Source organism: Phaenicophaeus curvirostris, chromosome 5, assembly GCF_032191515.1.
Source record: "Phaenicophaeus curvirostris isolate KB17595 chromosome 5, BPBGC_Pcur_1.0, whole genome shotgun sequence".
Taxonomy (NCBI): Eukaryota; Metazoa; Chordata; class Aves; order Cuculiformes; family Cuculidae; genus Phaenicophaeus; species Phaenicophaeus curvirostris.
In genome coordinates this window covers 56271161-56289293 of record NC_091396.1, presented here as the reverse complement: position 1 = coordinate 56289293, position 18133 = coordinate 56271161, and the positions used below count along the sequence as shown (strand labels likewise).

General features: G+C 41.9%; 1 protein-coding gene across 5 annotated transcripts in view; it reads right to left on the bottom strand.

Annotated features, from left to right (window-relative positions):
- The window catches only part of EVL (Enah/Vasp-like), a 160946-nt gene that overhangs the window by 126107 nt on the left and 16706 nt on the right, over positions 1-18133 (bottom strand). For 2 of the 5 annotated variants that reach the window (XM_069858821.1, XM_069858822.1), the window contains exon 1: positions 9741-9910. The exons of 1 other annotated variant lie outside the window; for it this stretch is intronic. In XM_069858821.1, the coding sequence (XP_069714922.1) occupies positions 9741-9763 (23 nt within the window). In that variant the 5' untranslated portion in view covers positions 9764-9910. Of the gene's footprint in view, positions 1-9740; positions 9942-10208; positions 10514-18133 lie in introns of those variants that run through there. 2 more of the 5 variants (XM_069858819.1, XM_069858816.1) reach the window with 2 other exon arrangements.

The window sequence follows — 18133 nt, the reverse complement described above, 5'->3', positions numbered from 1 at the left end:
ACAACAGACACTTTAATGAAAAGAAAAGCAGTTTTACTTAAGAGAATTATCCGTCTTCTGGGTGGCGTTGATATTTTCTTATTTCTTTGTTTGAAACCTTCTTTTCAGATCTGTAGAGGGCTTGTGTAATCATAAGCTTGCCTGGTTTTGCCAATTATAAAAGATGGTTTAATGAAAGATATTCAGATGCTGCCTCATTTATATCCCTAGACTGACCACTACAACAGCACTACAGTAGCATGTTTTATGGAAATACATCAGTTTCCAGAAAGACAGCACAGTCTCTCATGCCCGGTAGCTAAGTGTCTAATACAGTTGCCCAGGATGTGGACAATCCAGATTGAAAAACAACTCTGTGATTTTAAGAATGCTTTCTCATCCCAAGTCATCCAGAATGAGGCAAAGTAGAATTTTAAGTCTTCAGATCTTGAACCAACACAAGGACACCACACTGCCTACCTGATCCATACCAAAACAATCTACTACAATGAGGATTACCAAAATGTGCATTTTTACCAATGAAGAGCCGGAAAAAAAAAAGTTATTCAATTTCAGATTCAAAACCTCAGCTCTCTGATGTGAAACAGAGCCATCATCCTCAAGCACAGCCTAGCAATCATCTTTGCTGGACTGTTATCCCCCAAACTTCAGAGTTCAGAGTACTTGGCAATACCACGAGCATCTGCCACACACATCTTTTGCCAGGGAAACTTTCCCTCTATGTTCTTCTCACCAAGGTCACCTCCTTCCTTCTTCAGAGCTCAGCTTTCCTTTTGTGGCATCTAGATGGAAAGAAATGGGCTATTTCACAGACTTACTCTCCTTACCTTCCCCTGCTCTACATTAGCTACAATGAAGAGAGACCAAGTGTCAGATTTCTCTAACTGCTTCTGAAAGTAACGCTGCAAACACCCAATGGACAAACTTGTCTTCTCATAACCTTGCCTAAGTCACACTAGTCTCTAGCAAGAGGCAGCAATGGTTTCCAAAGGAGAAAGAACCAGCTATGCTATGCAGTCCGAAGCATGGAACTGACGGGGTGGCATATGGAAGCACTCGAGCTGCTGGTCATCTGCAACTATGAATATCAATTAAAGAGAAGAAACTCTAAACATTTGATTTTAATTCTGTGTAATTTTGTGAACCAACACAGCAGCATATTAACATGAAGAAACTTCAACACTTCTTTGGAACTTTGATTTTTCAACTGCATTGCGAGCTTACTTTTACCCCCTGTGCGTGTTTTATCAAACCTTCATGAAAAATGAGCCACTTAAATAATGGAATTTTTAACTTCATTTAAAGGCAGCTGATCTAAAACACATAATGCTGTATGATCCCAAGCTGGGATAAGTGAATGGTCACACATTGCTCAGAAGATCTCCAAGGATGCAAGGCATCAAGCGTGCGAAAGTCTTACAGCTAAGGGAGGGTTTGAGATACAGCTCTGGCACAGGCTCTTGTGTAGGAATGACAGGGAGCAACTTTCCCCAATTTCTTCCTTCTGACACAAAATCTCAATGAGAGAGTGAAAAGCTCATTCCTTAAAAGCACACTGAGGTCCTCGGATGAAAATTGCTTCTAGTGCTTCTTCTTGACAGTGTTTTTTGCCCATGAGCATCATACCTTCTCCACTTTTAACTGATGAACACAAAGCTATTGAGGATGGGGTTTAAGCTGGTGCTAGGTGTAGTCATCCTTTCCTAACAGATGATGTTGTGAGGTCCTACCCTTCCTCCTGTGCAAAACGGAAGAGGCATGGGTGACCTCGTCCAGCTCTGATTCCTCCAGGGATCAAACAGTTCCTGAGAGAACAAGGTCAGGAGTCTAGCCCAACTTGTGCTGGAATAAGTAGGGAAAACGTTTTCCCCTTCAAAGACCACAATGACCTTTAAGAAGTAAAACATATCATATTAAGAAGCCTCCGTATCTTCTAACTACCATGCGAACAGCAGAAATAACAAGACCAGCAATTTGATCTGTTTGGCCTTGCTGCACAATCCTGTGGCTAAAGTTAAGGGCAGGGACAGGGATAATCAGCATCTCTGGATCGTAAGGTAAGAACAGAGGGCAGCAGCTGTCTTCCAAGAAAGTTAAACTAAAGTACTCTTCAAATCTTTTTAGACTTCACTTTCAAGGCTTGGCAGAGGCAGACAGGATTGTGAATTACTTGCTCTAATGGGTGCCCATAGATGGATTTAAGAATTATCATAAATTCTCTTCTTTAAAAAGGCCATCTGTACTCATGTGTTTGTTTTCATTTTGAAGATTGACATCAATTTCCACGTGCCCTGATAACTAGCTGCAGTTCTGAAAAGTGTGTCTGGATCCTCATTAAACAACAGCAGCTACTTCTTGCTTGTGAATCCACGAGGATGGTTAAAAAAATAAAAAAAGGCGAGGGAGGTGGTGGTGTAAACATTTATAAGAAATGAGAGAGACAACAGAAGAATGGAAAATACAGGTTATCACATCTAGAAGGTAAAGGGAACAGAAAGAAAATATCTTGGTTTTGCAAATGTGTTATACTGCAGTAGATGTCAGGTACCCTAACCAAGCCTTTGGCACTAGTGAGATGGTTGCTCTGGACCCAGGAAAAGATGTAAGCACTGTGTATTTCCACAGTCAGCCCCACGTTTCAGGCACTAAATACATAGCCCCACAGACAATGTACATTGATTTTAATGTGACTGGAATTTACCTCCTAACATATGCACCACAGCTCCTCTAATCCAATGAATATCCTGGGATAAATCTCCCTTCACATTTATATCTAGGACAAGACTATACTCCCAGGCACGAGAATATTTTCCTCTTCAAATCTGGCCAAACCAAACCCCACAATCTCTAACAAAGTGTCTCTAGTTATTTTCCTCTTCAGTGGAAATATTACAACATATCCACTACGAGAATAGTGTGTGCTTATCTTCATTCCCAGCAACGGTATTCTCATGTTACTGCCTTAGAAGTATTCCTCTCCTTCTCTTTAAATATGTCTCTGTGCTAAACCACTGAAATATGTGGCAACTGCAGTGTCAGTTCTCACAGGGAAAAACATGTCAGCAAAAACATTTGATTCAATCTGCTGTTTCAGGAAACAACATTTCCTCAGGGTGAATGCCTTGTGTGGATAAATAACAACTGTCCAAAAATCAAGTATCTCAAATCAATTTCAAATATCAAAGGACAGATTTCAGGCAACTACCTTCACCCATAAATACCACCATCCTGTCCCCAAAACTAGTTCCTTTTTCTCCTTTTTTAATTTAATGCAAGTTTGTTTCAGAACAAACCCATAAATTTTACCCTCTCTGTGACAAACTCAAGGCTGAACTCTTAATTGAAGAATGATGCAGAAGGTATTATGGACCTACAGGAACCCTACCTTGCCTGCCTTGGGCACATGCATTTTCTCTGATAATCACAGAATCATAGAATAACCAGGTTGGAAGAGACCCACCGGATCATCGAGTCCAGCCATTCCTATCAAACACTAAACCATGTCTCTCAGCACCTCATCCACCCGTGCCTTAAACACCTCCAGGGAAGGTGAATCAACCACTTCCCCTGGGCAGCCTGTTCCAGTGCCCAATGACCCTTTCTGTGAAAACGTTTTTCCTAATGTCCAGCCTAAACCTCCCCTGGCAGAGCTCGAGGCCATAAGATGCATCATATACAATCCTTGGGTTTTCTCAATTTTAAACTTGTTCACTCCCTTTTATTTTAACATCTTTTGACTTCAGCAACAATTACTCACTGATTCTTTTTCCCCTCTTGTCAGAAAAGACTAACTGCACTACTTGGTATGGTTTTCACCAGCTACTCCATCTAAACAGGCAGGTCAGAGTGACCCACTTGGAACAACAGATTTTTCTACTCCTCCATAGTGCAGCAACCCCACTATCCACCACCACAAAAGCTACCTTCTTGTAGCAACTGAAATAGTCTTTTGGCAACTCTCCTGATGCTTCTTTCTCATCCGTAATGTCATACTTATTGTAGGAAAGAACAACAGATCCTTTTTTGCTAGTTTTAAAGACATATGCAATGTCATAACACAAGCAATTCATGACACAAGCAAATCCCTGCAGGTACCTCACCTACAGCTTCTTGAAGTTACGGGATTATTCAGACTGCAGTTGCACTTCTGAAAATTAGGATTATTTAGAATCATAGAATAGTTAGGGTTAGAAGGGACCTTAAAGATCATGTAGTTCCGACCCCCCAACACGGGCAGGGGCATCCCACTAGAAAAAAGGATTTTAAAGGCCTCCTTCTTAGGAATTTTCAGCAGCAAACCCCAGAGGAGACAGACCTCCAACCTTTGAAGCACCAACCTTTTCACCGTTTCACTGTTGAGTAACAAAGCTGGTGAAAGGGCTGGAGAACAGGCCTTATGAGGAGTGGCTGAGAGAGCTGGGGTTGTTTAGCCTGGAGAAGAGGAGGCTGAGGGGAGACCTCATTGCTCTCTATAACTACCTGAAAGGACGTTGTAGAGAGGAGGGTGCTGGCCTCTTCTCCCAAGTGACAGGGGACAGGACAAGAGGGAATGGCCTCAAGCTCCGCCAGGGGAGGTTTAGGCTAGATGTTAGGAAAAAATTCTTTACAGAAAGGGTCATTGGGCACTGGAACAGGCTGCCCAGGGAGGTGGTTGAGTCACCTTCCCTGGAGGTGTTTAAGGCACGGGTGGATGAGGTGCTGAGGGATATGGTTTAGTGTTTGATGGGAACGGTTGGACTCGATGATCCGGTGGGTCTCTTCCAACCTGGTTATTCTGTGATTCTGTGATTCTGTGATATATCACCTTGCTATTTCTTTGGGGTAGGGGAAAGGAAAAGCCACCTGCCTTCAAGTTTTAATATCTTGTCCACCTTTACAAAACGATTGTGCTCACCTTTTACGCTTTTCTTTAGTAAATGTGCCACCTACCCTGGAGCTACCTGAATTCTTGGCTATAACGCAGGGAATACTGCAGCCAAAGTCAGGGCAGGCATTTGATGGGCACCTGCTGCCAGAATTCATTTTGGCAGAATCATATTAAAACCAGAATTCTTCAGTAGTTTAGGGTATTCAGTTTTTCATTTGGCAGGAGCCAAAGGAGTCAGAAAAGGAGTCAGAATTCCTGAGATCAGTTCCAGTTCTGCAGATAAATCATAAAATGCTTTTAGGTAAGATAAACTCAATTCCTGCACTTGCTCAAAGTCACAGGGGATCACCTACTCCTAGGGGGCACTTGGGTGGCTTTGGGGATCCGCAGGTGAAAGGTTCCACCTGTACTGTTGTATCCAAATGCTTTATGTTCATTTTGAACTTTGCTTTCTATTCATCAGTGGGTTTTGTTTCCTCTTTTTGTAGCCAGCTCTTTGAAAGAATAATTTTCCCTCTTGTGGCATTCTCAGTTTTGCTCAGTGGATAGGGGAATAGAAAATGCAGTTAAAAATACTGCGATGCCATGGTGGGCGGTGTATCAGAAATAGACAGACACTAGCTCACTGTGAAGAATACCAAGTAATATCCCACAAAGATAAAGGCATGGCAACAAAAGGAAAAAAAAAGCACTTGTGTTCTGCTGCTAGAAAGCTTAATCTGGACTGAGGATACCAAATGAGGAGTACTGCTTGTGGCCAAGTGTACCATCCTTCTGCTGGTTTTGGGTGCAGTCATCTTACCACAGCGTGGTCAGCAGGAGACCATAAAAACATTGGTGAACAATCTTAACTCCAATTATAAACAAAATGTGCGTGAGCTTGGGTTTTTATCAAGACAGTGCAGAGAATCAATAAGAAAATAGACCCAACTGAAACAACTTGGTTTCACATAGAAAACACCAGCATGTATTAACTGAGAAGGGGCTTTGTTCCTTTAACCCTCACTTTAAAAGCAATCAAAGTCTTTCAGGGGATGTTAGGTTCTTCCCAAGAGGAAGATGAACCAAGCTTGGAACTATGAGGTTACTTGACAGATGTGCCCTCTGTTTTTTGTGAGGCCTAAGTCTCTGCTCACCTGGCCAGGAACAGCAGAGGTAATATTTCATATCAACACGCTTTACAAATGTTTCACAACGTTGCACACCAGGGCCACTTATAGTCCTTAAGGGAGATGCTCCGGCAAAGAGATCCAGTGGCTGCTTAACACTTCACAAAAACACCCCAGAACTGTTTTGTGGGGGAAGTGAAGAAGGCTGCATCAAACTGAAACCACCGGGAGAATTTGGACAGCCAGAGTGCAGTGCCTCCTCTTGGCATTGGGCTGGGGTGCCACAGCCCCCACCACCTGCTCAGGGTGCCCTGCAGGTCTTTAAGGAACAACCTGAAGGCAGAAAGAAAAATGTAGACTTGCACATACAGAAATTATATGTATGGGTTTGCATGAGCAGGTACCAGCGGGATCACCACTTCTCTAGCTACTTCAGTACTCAAACCATAGAATCATAAAGTTTGGAAAAGACCTATGAGATCATCAAGTCCAACCGTCAGCCCAACACCAACATGCCTACTAAACCATGTCCCAAGTGCCACGTCTGCACATTTTTTTGAACATTTCCAGGGACGGTGGCTCCACTGCTTCCCTGGACAGCCTGTTCCAATGCTTCACCACTCTTCCAGTAAATAAATTTTCCTTAATATCTAATCTGAATGCAATAATGCCCTGGTACAACTTGAGGCAATTTCCTCTCATCCCATCACTGGTTACTTGGGAGAAGAGACCACGACCCACATCACTACAACCTCCTTACAGGTAGGTGTAAAGACTGATAAGATCTCCCCTCAGCCTCCTCTCTCCAGACTAAACAATCCCAGTTCCATCAGCAGCTCTTCATATGACTTGTGCTCCAGTTCCATCAGCTTCACTGCCCTTCTCTTGACATGCCCCAGCACCTTTTTCTTGTACTGTGGGGCCCAAAACTGAACAGAGAATTTGAGGTGTGGCCTCACCAGTGCCAAGTACAGGAGCACAATCATTACACTACTTCTGCTGGCCACACCATTTCTGATACAAACCAGGATGCTGTTGGTCTTCTTGGCCACCTGGGCATCCTGCTGGCTCATGTTCAGCCAGCTGTCGATCAACAACACCCACAGGTCCTTTTCTGCTAGTCAGCTTTCCAGCCACTCTTCGTCGTAGCATTGCACGGGGTTATTGTGGTCCGAGTGCAGGACCTGGCACTTAGCCTTGTTAAACCTCATACAATTGACCTCAGCCTACTGATCCAGCTGGTCCAGATCCCTCTGTAGAGCCTTCCTTGAGCGGATTGACATTCTCACCCAATTTGGTGTCATCTGAAAACTGACTGTGGAAGTTCTCAATCCCCTCACCCAGATCATTGATAAAGGTATTGCACAGAACCAGCCCCAACACTGAGCCCCATGGAACACCGCTTGTGACCAGCCACTGATCGGATTTAAATCCATTCATCACAACTCTCTGGGCTCAGCTATCAAGCCAGTCTTTTATCCAGTGAAGCATACACCTGCCTCAGCCATAAGCCACCAGTTTCTCCAGGAGAATGCTGTGGGAAATGGTGTCAAAGGCATTACTAAACTATGTAGGTGCACCTAAAGATGGAAACAGCTGTGCTTCTGCAACATGCATGCAAGCAGTGGTGTGCAGGTCAAAGTCAAGACTCAGAAAGAATGCAAGCACATGTTTTATGCACATGGAAAATGGTATCTGTAAGGTGTGGGCCCACCAAGGATCAAGGACCGTTAGTTCAGAGAAGAGTGCCATCTACTGCTACATCAACTTTGCGTCCAGGAGCCCATGGGAGTGAGGTTTCCAACCCACTGCTCAACTCGATCCTTTTTTTTCTTTATCTTGCAAGACATGTTTTGATCCCATCAAAATGTAATATAGCCACAGGCGTGAGAATAATCATACCATAAAAAAAAAAAAAAATCAACATGCAGATGAATGCTACTTAAATGCTACTACACAGAAATTACAGCCCTACCAGTGCAGAAGATGTAAAAGAAAAATTCTAGCGGTCTGAACATCAAATGTGAATACTATTTGCTAAGCAAGTCTAAGAGAGGACAACACATAATTTAATAAGCCTAACAGGTGTGTAATCAACATTTGCCCACTCTTGCCATAAAAGAAGGTGTCTTGAAAAGCCACTGAAAGACAGCTAAGGCTTTTAAAATAAAATTTTTACAATACCAGTTTTTTTCTTCTGTAGATGTATTGAGAACTTCACCCTACCAAAAATAGGACTCAGCCAGCTGGGTGAAATACAATAACTCTGTGGGCATAGTAAGCAGCACGGTAAGTTTGGGGCCCATTCACAGCTTAATTTACTGCCAACAATCAGCAATTTCAAGATTTCAAGCATCTCCAGACAACCTTACGACGACTACAGTTACACAGCATTATCTGGTCTTCCAGTAAAATCTTTTCCCTCAGAGAGCATCATTCTGCATTTCACTACAGAAGTACACATCCTCAGCCTGTACATTCTCAGATTTTATGGCTGAATCAGGACATTCAGGGGTGGTGGGGTGTCCTGTAGTTGATTCTACTGCTTTTGACACTGTTCACTTCCACACAGAACCAACCAACAGAACATGAAATATGGAAAATTGCCAATATATTAACTGCTTTAACAAAAGGCAGAAATAATGCTATTAATATTTTCTGAGATTAGGAAGTTTAATTTGAAATTATTTGGTACAGAATTCTCATTGTGTATAGAAAGGGGATCCATCCTCTCCTTTAGTTGCATACATGGTCAAACAATCTCTTTTTCAAATCAGAAAAGGAAAGGGTATTTTAAAGATACATTATAATAATGGTATTCAGACAAACATATCATGAGGTCATCCCTAATGCTGTTACAACACTGCTACCATTTTATCTGGACAATTTTACAACACAAATTATGAGAAAATGAATACACTGAGGAACACAAATTAAAAAAAAAAAAGTGAGACACCTCCTACCCCACAGCTACTGACCAGATTTTTTCCAAGTCTGGTACAGTTTTATTGCAGATAAAATAATCATTTGTTAGAGAGGGCAGAATTCAGTTTCATGTCTTCAAAAATCTGTCATGGTTTTAAGAGACCTCAATACTTTAACAAGGATGGAGTTATACTGGGGGTGGGGATAGAGGAGGAGAGGAGGCAGAGGCAATACTGAGCAGAACCAATATCAAATAAAAGGTGCTAATTTTATACTCCAATAATCACAGTTTCACAAATGTTTGCAAACAACAAACCAATCCCAAAAAACTTAACCATATTTTTATTTACAAAGTAATTCATATGGAATTCTGCAGCTACAAGATTATGAAAAACAGACATGTATACTCTGCAGCAGCATAAAATATAATCCTATATACAATCTAAGCATCAATTTTCTCTTTTCTATCACAATCGGTATTTTATCTCGAAGGAGCATCTGTCAGATTCTCCAAATCCAAAAATAGCAAAGACCCTTTTAAACAGAACAGTTTCTGGTTTATATTTAAAACTACACTGCACTCGCTGCTTCTGGCTGCACGCAATGAAATTTGTGCAAGATATAATCAATTACCCAGCTTTGCACTTCATCATGCAGTTAGCTACCGTTACCTGCACCTTCCCCTTCAAGCACTTCTCCCCATGCATAGGGTAGAGATTTTAAAACACAAGAAATATTTGCAGATTGAAGAACTAACTGTAGACCTGACTGACATTACACAGCAAAAATCTGGCGAGAACAAAAACCAAGCACACTGATGTATAAAACAGAGAGCCTACCTGAATTCTTCAAATGCATACATGGCCTAGTAACTACACAAATGCTCTGAAATTTAAAATAATCTTCTTAACGTGCAGGAGGACCATTTAGTTTGTCAAGCTGCAGCAAAATGCATAATGACGAGACAGTATATTTGAAATATTCTGAAGAGAAAGGGTATGCAGATACTGGCCTGCAGCCTACAGCTCAGCCAGCTGCTGACAAGCAGCAGCTAACAGGGAAAGGCGATAGAGTACCATGTGATCATTCCTGCAAGTCTGATTAATGCAGTATACTCCAAGAATACAGGCTGATATCTTTATTATTCAAGCCAAATAAGTCAAATATTATACATGACAGGCTCCACAGCTAAAATATCGTTCAAATGCTACATCAAAATCAGTAAGCGCAAGCAGAGGATACTAAAAAACTAAGTATATATCATAACCAAAGAGATTAATTAGGCCCATTCAAGCTGAATTTCTTACCTGGTAGTGATATTTTAGTCTGCATTTTTATTCATATAAACCATCAGTGATGGAACAAAAGACTGCAGCCACAAACCTCCCCTTCCATGAATGCCAGAACATTTTAAGTAGTTTATCTGCTAGAAATCATTTCCTCTGTAGTCTGTCCCCAACCACTTTAACTCCTTCATCCCTGAACTCGTTGCCATAAATCCTATTTGCAGTACCATGCAGGCTTTTTAGGGTTTATAGGGTTAATGCCAAGAAATCGCAGCAGTGCAACTGAATGAAGTGGGATAAAAGCCAAAGGATTCATATCTGTGAAATCAAAGGAGGGAGATAGGAATGAGGGAAGTTGAGAATTTCGTGGCACTGCTGTGTGCAAGCTAAGATGCTTCAGCTGCTTAGCAACAGCGCACGCAATCTCCATGGCAACAGCGCGCAAGTGCTGGGGTCAGAGCATCACTGCTCCACACACACCCCGGGGTAACAAACCGGAGCCAACTTCCCCCTGCCCAGTCGCAGCATCCCTGTGCTGGCCACCCTGCACCAGTGAGACCTCCTCCAGTGCCAGTGGCTAACGGGAAGAACCAGAAGCAATGAGTCAAGGCAGGCGCAGGGATGAAGTTTGCACCTATTATATGTAGGGCAGTCCCACTGAAACAGGAGGCACTCCTGGAATAGCAGTGGACAATGCATCTGCTCCTCCGAAATAACACAGCCCAGTGGCCTTGCACATCATATTTTAATACACAGAGCTCACAGAGTAGGGGAATGGACCTCAAAACACTAGAAGCCAGAGTTTATCATCCCCATAGCAAGACCACGGGCAATTTTAGACATGTAAGAAACACAGGCTGGATGACTGTCATTATCCATTTGCTTAGGAATTACATGGGACTTATTCAACGGGAAACTTCATCAAGGCTCCTGACAGCCCCAGCTGAACTTGGCAATGTGCTTAGGAGGGACGGAAAGAGGTTTTACCACACGATTTTGCACACACTATATGTTGGCTTCAGCATTTCCGCCACAACAGCGTGCAGCCCCCTAAGGATGTCAGGATAGACCAGGCAGAAGGAGAACAGGCATTTTTTGCCACTCGGCTGGTGGCTAGAGAGCAGATGAAGGGACAGGATTGCTGGAAATGATGGAGATTAAAATCCTGGGTAATCAATCCCTCACCTGAGAGGAAGAGATTGCAGGGCAGTGGGAGAATGCACTGCCTGGGAAAGTCAGGAGGCAGTAAATTCAAAGTCACCTCCTGGGCTGCTCCCTACCTTGACGTGCCTCCTTCTTTTACTGCTAGGGCTGGTTTCCAGTACAAGGAAACAGTTTCTGACATGGGAGGAATTAGAAACATTCAGATCCAACTACAGCTCCTGAAGAGTCTAAGGTTCACCTCACTCCAGGACAGTGGCTGCCCCACTGACCTATGGGATTCAGAGACTGGAAAAGCATCGCGAGTGGAGACAGCCACATCTCCTGGACACAGCGACCTGTGATAGGCCAAGGTAACTCTGGCATCTGATCTCACAGGTCTGAAAAAGTATAGGCAGGAAGGGCTGGAGTGAAAAAGAAAGGCATTTGTGGCAAAAAAACAGCACTGTAAACAAAGAAAATCCACATTTATTTGCAGTATAGTGTTCTTAATTCAGTAGTGACCTTGGGTTTCATTTTATTTCCTGTAAAACAAATCCAATGATAGTGTTAAGCGGCAATAAAGACACGCTGTAGGAACACTACAACACATGCAGTCACACCATCTGACAGAAATTAATTACTCCATAAGCTTCCAAAAGAGAGGGACTGTGAGATAGGTGCTTCTGGCTAGTCTAATAAAAGATTAAAACTAGCAGAGAGGAGAACAATACAACCATTAAGGAAAGCCATCTTCCATATTTAGCTTGAACTTCACTAGAAGTATGCTTACTATATACAGTAACCAAGCAGCCAGGCACGTGTGAGGCAGCCCCTTCCAAGCAAACATTCTGCCACTGCCTTGGTAGGAAACAGATTTTTACCTTCAAACTCAGAGCCAGCCAAGATCCCTGGTGGGTGAGTAAGGACAGTCTTAACTTCAATTTTCTTGTGCATCTCAATCTTCCTCTGATTTGAATCAAAGTGGAAGAGGGCTGCTTTTCACTTGAAATGTGTTTATTTTTCATGCTAGCTAAAATAAAAACACTTCTACAGAACTAACAGCTAATGCAGTGTACTGTTTTCCCTAAGTATTTATTCTCCTTGAAACAATGTTGACAAAAATCACTGGCTGGTCTTCCAATTTCTGCAACTTCTTAAGAGCCTCTATGCAAATAAATAGTCAACTGTTCAAGTCAAGGCGTTCCTCATGAAAGAGTTCACTGTGAAGGACTCAAAAGGCAAACGCCCTCCAGAAAGCTTTCATACTTAGAAGAGGGCAGCTGCTGAAAGGTTTCAGTATGATAACTTTTTTTTTCCTAATTTTTTTTTAAACAGCCCTTTCACAATCCTCATAGCACTATGGACAGTAAGAGCAGGACTGCTGTCCTGTGAAATAACCAGTAGTGTCCTTTCTGGTTAATTAACTATCAGTATTCCCAGATTAGACAATAAGACTGGAGACCATCATGTCATATTGTTGACATGAATGAGGCTCAGCATGCAATTACCTAACAGGACTCACTGGGGCTTCAGGAAGCCTCTTGAGTAACAAGCGACAGGATGAGAGAAAATTGCCTCAAGTTGCACCAGGGGAGGTTTAGACTGGAAATTAGGGAAAATTTCTTTACCAAAAGAGTGGTGAAGCATTGGAACAGGCTGCCCAGGGAAGCAGTGGAGTCACCATCCCTGGAGGTGTTCAAAAAATGTGTACATGTGGTTCTTTGGGACATGGTTTAGTGGGCATGTTGGTGTTAGGCTGACAGTTGAACTTGATGATCTCATAGGTCTTTTCCAACCTCAACCATTCTGTGATTCTGTCACATGAACTCATGAGTAGGCCAAATACATAAATAAATGCAGGATTATAATACATCTTTATGACATTTTAGCAAAGAAGACAGTAACTTCTCATGCCCTGAGCCAGACTGAAGGTCTCGAGAAGCAGACAGAAGGTGCATCAGAAACCACAACCAGCAATTATATTTGTTACAAGGAGGAGTTGTTTATTCCTTGCCTGGCCATATAATCAGTCCAGACCTTTGATGAAACGTGTCCTGTACTTTACTACAAAATTAATTTACATCATGGAAAAGAAAAACGACACTAAACATAGACAGAGTGGAGCAACTAATGTAATGAGGGACCCACATGCCGCCTTCTCATCCAAGGCCACATACATGTGGCAATGCGAAATCCTTCCCACTGAAGATTGGTAGCTTTGGGGGAAAAATTTGCAATTTTAATTCCAGGCTCTAAGAAACAAGAACATGACAGAAGTGGTTGTCCTTGATGGACGCTTGACAAAGAAGCAAAGGACGCAAAAAAACCCTGGAAATATGACAAACCAGAACAAGGCAGAGGATAACGGTGATAATTCTGGCTTTAGCTAGTATTTAAATGGCATACAAGGGTCTTGTGCTGATATCCTGTGTAAGAACTCCATTTCCCCAAGAAAAATATCTTGCATTATTGGTATTCAGTATATCACTGCATCAGTATTGGTCCTCTTGACCTTAGGTTCCACCAAAGCCTTGGCCAGATGCTAGGTGACATTATCCAATCACAAGCAGATTGAGATATTTTAATGAGGTAACTATTTACTCTCTTGCTGAAGCAAGGAAAAAGCCACTAACAGAGCAGACTTCTGTCATTAAGCCTGTATTATCATTTTGCTGAATGGTAATTCAGACCACAAAAAAACCCAACTGCACTGAAAAATCCAGCATTCACTTCAATTCATGAGGAAGAAAACAGAAAGGAGATGGGAAATGAGCCAACAAGAGCATATTTAATCAGCGTACATCCACCACAGCTCTAACATTTCTGCACAGTGGAGGATGAGGCAATCACAGACAGCACCCTAGAAAAATCTCCTTTCAATAGGATTTTCTCTGAGTTCAAAAGTCTTTCTTGGGCTTAAGAAAATAAGATTTAAACGGATTATTGAAATAGAAGAAGGAATAGTTACCTTAGTTTGTTCAGGTACTAGCGAAATGGTGGAAATAATTACAGTGCCCTAAAGTTTACTTAAGAATGGTATATTCAATATTGGAGTTTTGACTCAAATATTCAGCTGTTAAAGGAAAGGAGGTTGGGGTGGAAATTAACATTTTTTTTCTTTCCTCTTTTTCATCAGTGGGATTTCTATTTTATGTTACCTTAAAACACTGCATGAATTTTGATGCACAAGAATAGTCTGATCCATGCTTGAGACTGCTCTTTTCACTCTCTGGTCTTCAGTCTGACCATTAAAGTTTGATTTTGTGAAGTTAATCTTCACAGAAATATATTCTACCTATGTTCCCTCCTCATTTATACAGCTTGAAATTATTGCAGCACACGAACATTTGCACAGCAAATATCACTTTTCTCCCTCCCTGATTTGGCCTGAATACATGTCCTTCTCTGCATGACCACAGGACAGCCAACGCGAAGTCTTCTCCACGGTTTTCTCCCATTTTCTTCTTATCATACTGGAAGTAGCATATACCATTTTCATTAACAGATACTCCATACCAGATGTAGGCGAGCATACAGCATCTCACATGGGATGTTTTTCCACATGCAGTCCTATCTGCCTTATTCCAGCACTTACGGAAAGGTGTATTGGAGTGAACTAGAGAAAACGGGATTCTTACTCATTTTCTAACCAGCCCTCAAGGACAGCACCAAGTCACAACTTGCAACCCAAAAGAAGTGAGCCAGTCAGAACGAAAACCAAAAGCTCCATACAGATTATAAAGTTCTCAATTATGGCAACAGTGCCTGAAATATCCAGTCAAGTTTAGGACTGTACAGTGCCAATTACCCTATAAAGCTGAAAACAGAAAAGATTGCTAGCAGTTTCAATAGGCAAAACACAACAATCATAAATAGACACGGATATTTGAGGCCTTCCAGTACTTAAGAGGGCTTAGAAGAAAGATGGGGACAGGCCTTTTAGTAGAGCCTGTTGTGATAGGAAGGTAACAGTTTTAAACTATAAGACAGTAGATTTAGACTACATATAAGGAAGAAATATTTTATGATGAGGATGGTGAAACACTGGAAACATTCAAGGTCAGGTTGGACGGGGATCTGAGCAACCTGATCTAGTTGAAGCTGTCCTTGCTCATGGCAGGGGTTTGGACTAGATGACCTTTAAAGGCCCTTTTCAACCCAAACTTCTATGATTCTATTATTTGAGATAAATGTAAAATTAGTAAAAGAAGAAATATGGCCACTGAACATCAAAAAAACTAAGATCCAGTATGTATAGGTTGCAAATGTTAGTTGAGATGATCAATGCTTGGGTATTCCTGCCTGAGTTTCTGTCTGCTTATGAAAATATATTTAACACCATATGAAATCTCTTTGAAGGAAGGGCACAGGGATGCATGAATTTGAAGTACTTGGCAGTAATGTATTATTTACTCCTAGATAAACGATTATCAGCCACTGCTTTTTCAATATAGTGCAGATTAATTTGAGTCACGCTGCACACAGAAGTCTCCTTCGCAACTATGAATTACTCTGACTGAATACTCACCTGACAGCCACAGCACCTTACATCTGCTGATTAGTAACTTAATCTGTACAAGTGCAAAGCAGAAGACATAGAGGACTCTTTCAGAGAAAATAAAAGGAAGTATAGGCTTCCATTTGGAAACTTCCTTCAAACTGGCCATAATTAGTAAATTTGACTTTTTCCAAGCTGCAAAGGATTAAGTGGGAAAAAAGAGAAGTGGGAGCCTAAAAATAGACTTGCATTATCACCAGTACCAAATGAAACGTCAACGGATATGAAAACAATATCTGAATAAACCATGGTCATCCACTAAAGCACACACTGACAATAAAACATATTGATGTTTATGTGGGGTATATACACCATATATCAAGAAACACAAATCTGTGTGCTTTAGATACGAAAACAAATGAAGGTATTCACATACAACCATAAATACCCTCACTTCTTATCATTTTCAAGGAAGACAATGGCTGAGATCTTACAAGCAATTACATTATTCAGTGGCGTGTTTTCAGTCAAAAGTAGCAGCCAACATGAACCAAGCAACTTCCCACACACAGACGAGCACATTAATGCCTACTGAATTGGGGACTCATTATCAAGTGTATTGGCAGGCCATAAATTATTCTGCGTGGAAAGCGTCTACTCAATATCTTCTCTGGTAAACACTAGACAAGCAAGAGAAGAGATGTTATTAGAGTTGTTACTCCTAGGAACAACTGAGTAACTCCCAGTAACAACTGAGTCTTCCTACACTTCTGCACTCTGCAGTTAAATGGTAGGATGTAGATAGGAGAAAAAACAAGGCTAAGCTCCATACTTCTGCTTCCATATGCCAAAAGTAACACTGCAGTCAAAAAACTCCATGGGTACCAAGCTCTCTGCAGCACAAGAGCACAGTGCCAAGGTCTTAGGAACTGTTAGCTGATGGGGATTTTACATAGACATAATGTCAAAGCTTGGATCAGATTGTGTCCCAGAATTTCTCCCATGACATGTAAGGATTATCCAATGTAAGACACGGATGGCAGAGTATTTGCCAAAACTTCTAGCTTCACTGCTACCACAGTAAGATGTGTTCTGTCTCTACTTCCAACAAAGAATGAACATATTTTTCTTCCTCTTGCAACTGATGCAAAAAGATGCAAAAGGAGTTACAATAAATGTGTCATGGAATTATTTGTTATATAATGGGGAATTCTGTGCTCAGAAACAGCTTCTGACAGCAACACCAGACATCAGCTGTGATAACTTCGGAACATGATTTGCTCACTCCCATAAGAACATAACAAAAGCTTAGTTTCCTCCAAAGCTTCAGTCAGCCTAGCACCCATCAGCAGTTTTACACACTAACCCATACGATCTTACTGGCAGGAGGGAGGTGCTTGTGGTGTGATGCCACTGGAACTATGTTTCCACCCTGGAAAAGGTGAGACCAACATCACACTGTCAGGGTGCGAAGTGTGGGTTTCTGCCAGCTTTACCAATTTCTTCATAGAGCATCAGCAAGACCATCTGGTTTTCAGCCAGATATAGAACGACAGAATGGTTTGAGCTGGAAGGGACCTTAAAGATCATCTAGTTCCAACCCCCCTGCCATGGGCAGGGACACCTTCCACTAGACCAGGCTGCCCAAGGCCCCATCCAACCTGGCCTTGAACACCTCAAGGGATGGGGCAGCCACAACTTCCCTGGGCAACCTGTGCCAGTGCCTCATCACCCTCATTGTGAAGAATTTCCTCGTTATGTCTAGTTTAAATCTTCCCCTATGTCTAGTCTAAATTTTTTCCTCTACACCTTATAGCCATTCCCCCTAGTCCAATCTCTACAAGCCTTTGTAAAAAGCCCCTCTCCAGCTTTCTTGCAGCTCTTTCAGGTACTGGAAGGTCGCTATAAGGTCTCCTTGGAGCCTTCTCTTCCCCAGGCTGAACAACCCCAACTCTCTCAGCCTGTCCTTGTATGGGAGGTGCTCCAGCAAGGTGATATGTTGCATGACTTTTCAAGGCAAATAAAAACTACAGCATGCAGTTTAAGTTGCAAGATATTGTTTTAAATATCATGTTTGGATCCTTTACTTTTTCTACACATAAAGACTGAAGACTAAAAAACTGATTTTTGATATTGTTTCTTAAGAACCTGAGAAATAGTACATCTCCTGCTCTTTGCTGCTCCTGCAGGACTCCTTGGAGAGAGTTCACTGGTTTCTTCAGTGATACATTATCAGGTCTGACACTTTAATTAAAGGAGTTGTCAAAATGAACACAAAAATATCTTTTTTTACATAAGCCGTATG